The sequence below is a fragment of the Mastacembelus armatus genome, chromosome 16, assembly GCF_900324485.2.
Source record: "Mastacembelus armatus chromosome 16, fMasArm1.2, whole genome shotgun sequence".
Lineage (NCBI taxonomy): Eukaryota > Metazoa > Chordata > Actinopteri > Synbranchiformes > Mastacembelidae > Mastacembelus > Mastacembelus armatus.
In genome coordinates, this window is record NC_046648.1 from 24,647,949 (window position 1) to 24,656,369 (window position 8,421).

At 47.0% G+C, this 8,421-nt stretch overlaps 1 protein-coding gene across 1 annotated transcript; it reads right to left on the reverse strand.

Moving 5' to 3' along the window:
* Positions 1-97: 97 nt before the first annotated feature.
* trim33l (tripartite motif containing 33, like) lies at positions 98-7,624 on the reverse strand. The gene is made up of 14 exons (XM_026317839.2): positions 7,365-7,624; positions 6,842-6,892; positions 6,432-6,567; positions 5,910-6,036; positions 5,710-5,826; positions 5,286-5,400; positions 4,699-4,845; positions 4,125-4,236; positions 2,584-3,734; positions 2,316-2,500; positions 1,825-1,927; positions 1,618-1,674; positions 1,226-1,357; positions 98-646 (listed from the first exon to the last, which is right to left on the reverse strand). Exons 2-14 carry the CDS (start codon positions 6,881-6,883, stop codon positions 398-400), a joined length of 2,673 nt encoding a protein of 890 aa, XP_026173624.1. The 5' UTR covers positions 6,884-6,892; positions 7,365-7,624; the 3' UTR covers positions 98-397.
* Between the last annotated feature and the right edge of the window lie 797 nt (positions 7,625-8,421).

Consider the following 8,421-nt stretch of genomic DNA (forward strand, 5'->3'; position numbering starts at 1 on the left):
GTTTCAAGCTGTGGACATCCACTACCTTCACTTGGAAGATTACCCATAATCCACCTTGTTATGAAGGTGATGAACTGAAGAAATCAAACGCACCATATTTATTTACTTACTGCTGGTGTAGTAAATTTTATTTTGCACACAAAAAATGAAGTTTTTTCTTTTTGTGGGTCTGTGGTATGAACTGAGCGAGTCTGCTCTGAGCTGCAGATCCTTCATATGCTGAAAGATTTCTACGCCCAGTCCACTCAGTAACCAGAATAAAGTGAACAGTGTTCAGACTTTTTTGTGAATTTATAAACTGAACATTGAAAACGTATTTACAGCAGATACAGACACACTAATGTGCAGACAGTGTCATGTCCTTTTACTGTGGGAATTCATGTTGTTCTCACTCTTGTTACTTTCTGACTGTGGCCCGTTCAGCCTGTTGCTTTAGTCTCTTGGCTCCTGACGTCAGGACCAAAAAGTCTTTCAGTCTCTTCCTGGTCTCCTTCAGTTTGACATCGGCGGAGCTCGCTGTGTTGGAGTGCTGCCGCTGGGACTCCGTACATTTCTCTCCTTGGGCTGTGCGTGTTGGTGTCAGCAGCAACGTTTTCGCCAACCTCTCCTGAAAACTCTCCTGCAGTTTGTTGAAGACGCCGTCGTCCTGCCGATCAGAAACAGGATGAGTGACAGGTCAGAAAACCAACCAGCAGGTACCAACAAACGGCCATGATGAGCAGCTCATTCAGACTGAAGAGAAAATTCACTTTTAACAACTTAAGACCGACACTCAATTCAGCTGAAAAGGAAGAATCCCAGCTCAGACATGGTTTCAATTCTGGACAACTTTCCCTGCAGGAAACAAACATTTTGTAAATAAAGTTACAATTTCAGGAGAAAAGGTTCATTATATGACAAGAAAATACAAGAAATTTGTCAAGAAATCACAGCTACTCCATCACAGAAGGCCGCATTATTCACACAAAGAAGTAACTTAGACTTTACCTGGCTCATTTATTAATATTAATATTTTTAATCCACATTAGCGTCTGGTTATGAGTCTAGAGGTTGAGTCATGGACTTAATATTAGCTTCACAACATAGTAGCTTCATCAGTCTAAATCTCAGACTGATGAAGCTACTCGGATGATTGGTGAAACATTTCGACCTAAAAACTAGAAGTCCAGTTGCCGTGACTCAGCCTATAGATAACACCTGGACAACTGAGGGTATGAGGGTGCACCTGTGGGGGTGACGACTCGTCGAACAGATTCTGGATGTCGTAGTGAAACTCTGCAGCTGTTCGATAGGGGGGAGAGCGATGGAGAGTCAGACGCTCTGAAATCACTTTCAGACGAGACCAGAAACAGGCAGACTGAAAACAAAGAGAACCTGGTGTTAGAGCGCCACCTAGTGGACAAACAGCAGCTGTACAACACGTACGATCGAGTTCAGGCTGTGGAGCTAACGCAGGTTAGAGGCCGTGATGCACCGACTCTGACCTCAGCCTGACATTGTTGACAGGACCTCAGATAAATACAGTTGCACTAAATCAGCGATCAGTGAATCCCTGGGTAAAGATGTGGTGAATGTGCTGAACTGCAGCATCGTCAGCTTCACTGTGGATTAACTGACCTGAGAAACTCGACCATGACGTTCGACCTTCAGGTACAGCAGCACAGTCTCAAACCTCTGAAACACAGAGACAGTTTCTACCTGAGAACAGATTTGTTAACGGAGCCAAGCAGTTTCCCCCACGGGAATAATATAGTGTTTATTCAGAAACATCCCAGTAGCTGGGTACCAGTTAGTGTTTTAAACTGTGCTTGTGTGGGCACTCACCCTCTGGTCCTGCAGACTCAGACACGGACTTTGTGGCCTCTCAGAGCTGTAGGGGTCCAAAGGGTCCGACAGGTCCTGACACAGAGAACAGACCCACTCTGACCTGCAACAAGCAACAGACACAGTTCAAACACTGATGCTGATGTGAAACCTCATTTCTGCAGTTTTTCTTTTGGTGTTAATGCAGCAGGAACAGCTGGTGTTTAATGTGAGTGTCAAACTTCTACTTTTATAACAACAGTTTGCATTTCAAAGGTGATTTTTGAAAGAACAGCAGTGTTTTTTTTGTGTTGGTCTCTTTCCTGCTGTTTTTTTCTGTCAAGCTTCGTGACAGTTTGAAATGTGGTTCACATCTGAATCTTAACTTCTTCAGCTGTAATTAAACCAGTAAATCAAATCCAAACAATTAAATCTGAACTTCACAGGGCACCATGACATGATCAGAAACACTAAACTGTTCCAACCATGATTTGGGAATTCCTGCCTCTTACCGAATGTCAGCTCCGATGGGGGGGATGTGACAGTCTCTGTGGTATCCTCGCCCGCAGGACACACAGATGATTGAACTGTTAGCAGCACTGCAGGCAGAGCAGGAAACTATCTTCAGGGCCCCCGGAGACTCAGGAGTCAACGGCGGCTCGTCCCCACAGTGACTGGAGACGTCAGCATGGACACACTGAAACACAGCAGAGCCAAAGCAGCTTCAGTTGGTGCGTTTGCCGATTCTGCTCTCTAAATGCCTGACAGGTGATGTCCTACCTGAGGGGCCTCACTCAGTTCTTCCATGTGAAACTCATCTTTATTGTTACTGGGGAGCACGCGAAAACCAGAGAGGGGATGTTCAGGTGGACACTGGAACGCAGGAAGTCTGTACAGACACACTCTGGGCTGCCATTGGCTCATACTGTAGTCCTGTTGTCCAATCACAGAGCCCGGTTCTTCGGCGTTACTGTCTGCTCTTTCAGGTGCCAACAGTTTCTCTGCAGGTTCGGTTTCTTCGCACACAGTGGAGGTCGGTTCGTTCTCTGCAGGTTCCTGCGGCCCTTCCTCCACCAGGGGGACACTGTGATCACAGGCCGAGTCAGCTACGGCCTTCACCACCAGACTCTGCTGCTCGTGTTTCAGAGAGGACAAGTCAGCTGTGACCTCAAAGGGGGGAGCTAGGGGGGAAGACGGAGGATGTTTATCGTTCAAGGTTTGAGGGCTGGGCGTTTGTTTGTGGGTCTGTACCGCCATCTGGCTCGGCCCAGCAGAATTACAGTTTGCTGCAGTGTCCAAAGAAAGAGTCTGACCACTGACTAAGACCGGAGTCTGCGGTCCTGGGATAAGGCTTCCTACCACACTGCCATGTTTCTGCTCTGTAGGGCAGGTGGTTGCAGGTAAGGTGCAGGACAAAGTCGGCCTGATCACCACGGGACATTGAGGCGTGACTGAGATAAGGGGCCAGGATGGTAGCTGGTAAACAGTCAGAGCGTTGGTCAGCAGGACGCCCCTGGAAGCAGCGGTCTTGTTCTGAAGCAGAGACTGCGGGATTAGGACTTTACAGGAAGTAGACGGAGCCGTTGATGGGGGGCCATTGGACACGATAGGCCGCAGGGGCCGGAAAGCAGAAGCAGGTTTGTCATTTTTTATCCACTGCACCTGACCCAGGTTGGTCTTCGTGTGAGAGAATGTCTGCAGAATAGAGGAGGACAGAGGGTTCACGGGTACAGAAGAGGCTGGGGTGTTGCTTGTGGTACAGGGAGCACCGGATTGGTTGAAATTCTGGTAGGAGGAGACAGGAAGAGAGGAGGTGGGTGTTGGATTGGTGGGAGCGGGAGCAGCGATTGTGTGCGAGGCAGGTGGAGCGTCTCTGTTCTGATTGGAGGTCTGTGACACACAGAAGGGGACCCAAGAAATTTGAAGCTCACCTGGAAACCAAACCAAGAAAGTGTCACCAGCTGATAAACCATAAACTGCCACCCTGTAGTTTGTCATTGGACACTAAGAGCCAATGAAAACACATCTCAGCCTTTTGCTTTGTCACACGCAGCATCATCCTGCTGGTTACAGAACATGATGATCTGAGTCCACATGGTCAGCAACAATACTCATATCAGCTTGGCTAGATGTGACCATGTGACACCACACCTGCAGCAGCCTGGACTGACAGGCTGGATTCAGAAAAGCTCAGACCGGCCTGTCTGACTCCAGTGACCACAGCTCATTTCTCTGGGCACTGCATTAAAGCCACACGACTGGCTGATTTTCTAACTGCGTGAAGAAGCAGGTGCACAGGTTTAAGTTATGAGCCAACTTACCCAGCCTTAAGATGTTTTCCATGACCTGCCTCTCGGCGACAACGATCAGCTGATACATGGTCTGTGGGGGAGACAGATCCTGATTCAGGAACTCCTTCATCTGAGACTCAATCTGAAAAAAGAACAGGACGAGGTCTGTGTTCATCTGAAATACCTACACACTAAAACAGGAGCTTCACTCAGCCCAACAGGGAAGCCTCAGTGTCCTGGTTTCACCCAAAACGCTACTATACAAGTCAGTGTGTGATATGCATTCATGCAGTTGTCATATATGACTATAATGTTCTCCACATTGCCGTCATTTGGTGCCTTTTGGTTTGGTTTTTGTCCATTAACCTCAGGGACCAGCGGGTCAGCCTGAACATGTGGCGTCTGTCACTCAGAGAACCCCCTCAGATTGTAAGAGGGTGAGTGCAGCTCTGCAGGGTGACCGTACGCTGGTGATTATGTTTCATCATGAACAAACAAATCAAACTGCACAAAGTCCAGTTTTGGCCTCAAGTAAGAGAAAAGTTCAAATCCATCATCATCAGCCCACGTTTACTTGATGAGACGTATCAGAGAAAGGACTCACCAGTTCAGAGTAGCTGAGCAGTGACAGCAGGTCGTTGGTGTTTTTGGCTTTTTCTGCAGTTTCAGTCACCGACTGTTGACTCTCCTGCAGCTGTTTGAGCTTCGCCATCTTGTTGTGAATCAGCTGACGCTCCGAATGGTTCACCTGCTGCTCACAAACGACGTTTACACACAACAGCAGCTGCTGACTTTGGACGAACCATCACCGTGATACACTCTGCTCACACTGACTAAGGCTCATGGAGCTTTTATTCTAACATTATCTGCAAATGTGTGGAGAGTGTGGATTCAGACTCAGAAACAATGTGTTTGCTATTAATTACCAGAAAATTACTTGGCAACTACTTTGAGTAATTTTCAGGCAAAAATGGCAAATTGATAATGAAGCTTCATAACTTAGAATAGTTTTTGAGGCTTGATTGCAGGTTTGGAGGAAAATTTCAGCTGTTTCTGATTTTTTCCCATGTGAAACAAAAGAAACTAAACCTCTACAAGAATAAATAAGTCAATTTCCACCGTTGTGAAATTCAAACATGTTTGATCTGTAAGGAAAAGCCTCAGTCTGTGTCTCATGAAATACAAACACACCTGAACCTCTGTCATCAGTTGGTCCATCCTCTGTTTCAGGCGCTGAACAAGTTCTCTGTAGGACGCCTGCAGCTCCTCCTTCATTATAGACTCACGCTGAGCAATGTCCTCCAGCCTGCAACACACACACACACACACACACACCTGTTGAGTTGTCCTTCTGGTCTGAAGTGATGACTCTGCACATCCTGCTGTCACTAATACTCACTACATCCCATATGTGAATTAATCCGCCGCAGAAAATAGTCCCTAACAAATGAACTGTTCCCTCCTCTTTGATAAAACCTACAGTGAGCAGCCGCCGTAGGAGCCAGTGGGCTCAGGGCCACAGATTGAGCAGAAAAATCAGAAAGTGATGAACAACATGAGCTTTAATGACAAAAATCAATAGACTGTCAATTCAATGCAGCTGTGATGTGTGTACCTGGCCTCCATGTCCCGCAGACTCCGCTTCACAGTGTCTCTCTGCGCTCTGATTGGCTGAGCCCTGTTCTCCAGGTGCTTCTTCAGACGGTCAGACGCTTCAGTGACAAACTCATACCTGAGAGGAGGAGACGGAGCACAGGTGATGTCTCTGAAAGTCTTGTTTTGCTGGAACAGCAGTCCAGACCCTGCAGCGTGTACCTGTGGTTCATATGAGCCATGAGCTGACAGTCTCTGCAGGTGAACTGTTTACAGGTGAAGCAGAAGAGCTTGAGCGGCTCAGATGGGTGGAGTCTGCAGAACTTGATGGGAGGAGCTGAGACACTTCCTGAACAGAGAAAGAGCCACATGAGCAGAGGCTCAGCTACGAAGCTGAACTGAGACACTGAAGCAAACGGATCAGAGAAATACCTGAAACAAAAACAGCCACCTGTGTCGAAATAAGAGCCCAGCAGTGCAGCTGTAAACCCCTATTGTGGCAGAATTGTATCTAGAAGGTTCAGTGTGTAAAACGTATAATTCGGACACAGTAAGTCCTAATATACTGTAGGTAACAACAAACAGAAAACACCTGCTCTGCTTCAGTTACTCTTTTTAAAGCAGCTCATTGCTCACGTCTCTGTTCGCAGTCAGTGCTGCTGACATGACATGAAGGTTTCAGCTGTCACTGAAAACACTCCAACGCCAAACAACCAGGCGACTATGAGTCGGCACTTTACCGACCTGCGGGCGGCTGGTTGAGGAGCCTGTGCGACCTGGTGACGGTGACTCTGCGATGGGCTGAAACACAGTCGTCGCACAGAGCTTCGCTGCAGTCCAGACACCAGCAGCTGGAAGTGGAGGCGTCACAGCTGCTGCACTGAGGAGGGAGAGACGTGAATGAGGCGGCGCAGATACGAGACGTGATTTAAAACAGGGACAGTCAGAAAGTTGGGAAGTTTTAGAAACTGTGAACACTAATCTGTGTGACGGAGTAAGAGTAAGTTAATATGATAATACCGACTAAAATCACTTTTATACTGTGACTAGAGAGTCAAATCTGTGAGGGATCATAAATGTGTGCATGAAGGTTTCTCCTCAGGTTTGTCCCAGCCCGGGTCCCAGCCCAGGTCCCAGCCCAGAGCCGGTAGTACCTGGTGAGCAAAGCTGTTTCCTGGATCTCCTGTTGTCTCCATGCTGAGGTCCTGAGAAACAGACAGAGGGCATCGTTACCATCAGCAAACCCATCAGCAGAATGTGAGTCTGACCCGATGAGATCAGTCAACAAACATCAGCGGAGAAACCACACGGCTGCAACTAAAACACAAGAACCGAGGACAGATCCAGTTTTCCTTGTTTACTGTGGTTTGGTTTGGCTTTAGGGTGAACCTCAAGCAGACTGAGGCCACGGCCCTGTTTAAGAAAACATGAGACATCGCGTTCGCAGGAATGGGTCATCATCACACCTCTAACCCAAACTTTGTAACCCAGCAACAGAACCAGGGCTGAGACGTTTCCTACAGACTAATATCTGGACCCATAAAGGACCATTTCACCGCTTTGGTTGGCTCCTCAAACAGTTTCCACAAACCCTCAACGTGTGTCGTCCAGAATCAACACGGTTATGACCGAGCCGGTTTACTCCTAACGACGGGAGCGGTCGGTACTTTGACTCACCCGGTACCGTAACAGCTGTGTCCTCCCGTCAAACTAAAACCTCGGTAAAGTCTGCAGGTTGTTCGGTTTTGGCTTCTCGTTCAATCCATTACCGGAGAAACCCTGTGATCCAACGGACTGAAACTCCAGGAGGACTTTACGACGCGGGACGGTTTGGTCACGTGATCGAAGGTTTTCTTCTTCTCCTACCTCCAGGAGAACCTGGCTGCAAACATGGCAACCCGGAGAGGGGTTAGTGTTCACATTAATCCGGACCGTAACCCAACTTCTGGGAAAAACGGACGACTTCAGGCCGAGGTCCATCATTCTGGTCTGGAATCAGACCCCCTTCTTTTTCTTACCTAGAAGACTCTAATGAAACGCTGTGCTCTGTTGGCAAACATCTGGAGGTGCTTTACCACCACCTCCTGGTCTGGAGTATGAATCTTATGAAATGCTGCATTTTCCTTTTTCTTACCTGTCTCCTTACCTGAGTGTCCTGCCCACATCAGGGACAGTATGTCTTTAAGCCCCTCATGTCTAAATGTCCTTCCTGATCAAGAAAAATATTTGGTATTGATCACAACAACTGATAAAGAAACAACTGAACTTTTTTTTTGACTTGTGAGATTTGTCATCAACCTTCTGAGATGATATGCATGAATAGTGTGGGAGTTAAAATCCTAAAGAAATGTTGTTTATGAGTGCTCAGATGTGTGGTTTAGTATTTATAAAGGTAGTTTTAGGAATCCTTTATGGACTCCATGCACTCCAATTATTTTTACAGCTTGTAAAGAGGGATTAGGGAATATTATTGGAATATGGGAATCGAAGAAAGTACAACAGAAACTGAGAGCTTAGAAAATACCTACAAAACAAATTTATGAGACAAATATTTACAGAAGAATTTAACTTTTGGAAAGTAAACCCCAGAGGGAGGTGGAGTGTCAGTAGGAGGGGGGTTCAGACTACAGTCAGCAGGTAATCAGCAGTGGGCAGGGCAGGCATAGTTGGAAGACAAGCAGGACACCTCTGGCTTAATTTAAAATAAAGTCACTAAGTTAAACTAACTACCAGG

Excerpts from the sequence above, each read along its gene's own strand:
- trim33l (XM_026317839.2), bottom strand. The coding sequence starts at position 6,883 with ATGGAGACAACAGGAGATCCAGGAAACAGCTTTGCTCACCAG. Across the intron at positions 5,401-5,709 it reads CTGCGGGACATGGAGGCCAG|GCTGGAGGACATTGCTCAGC; the intron begins GTACACACATCA and ends TGTGTGTTGCAG. Across the intron at positions 1,675-1,824 it reads TGAGTCTGCAGGACCAGAGG|AGGTTTGAGACTGTGCTGCT; the intron begins GTGAGTGCCCAC and ends TCTGTGTTTCAG.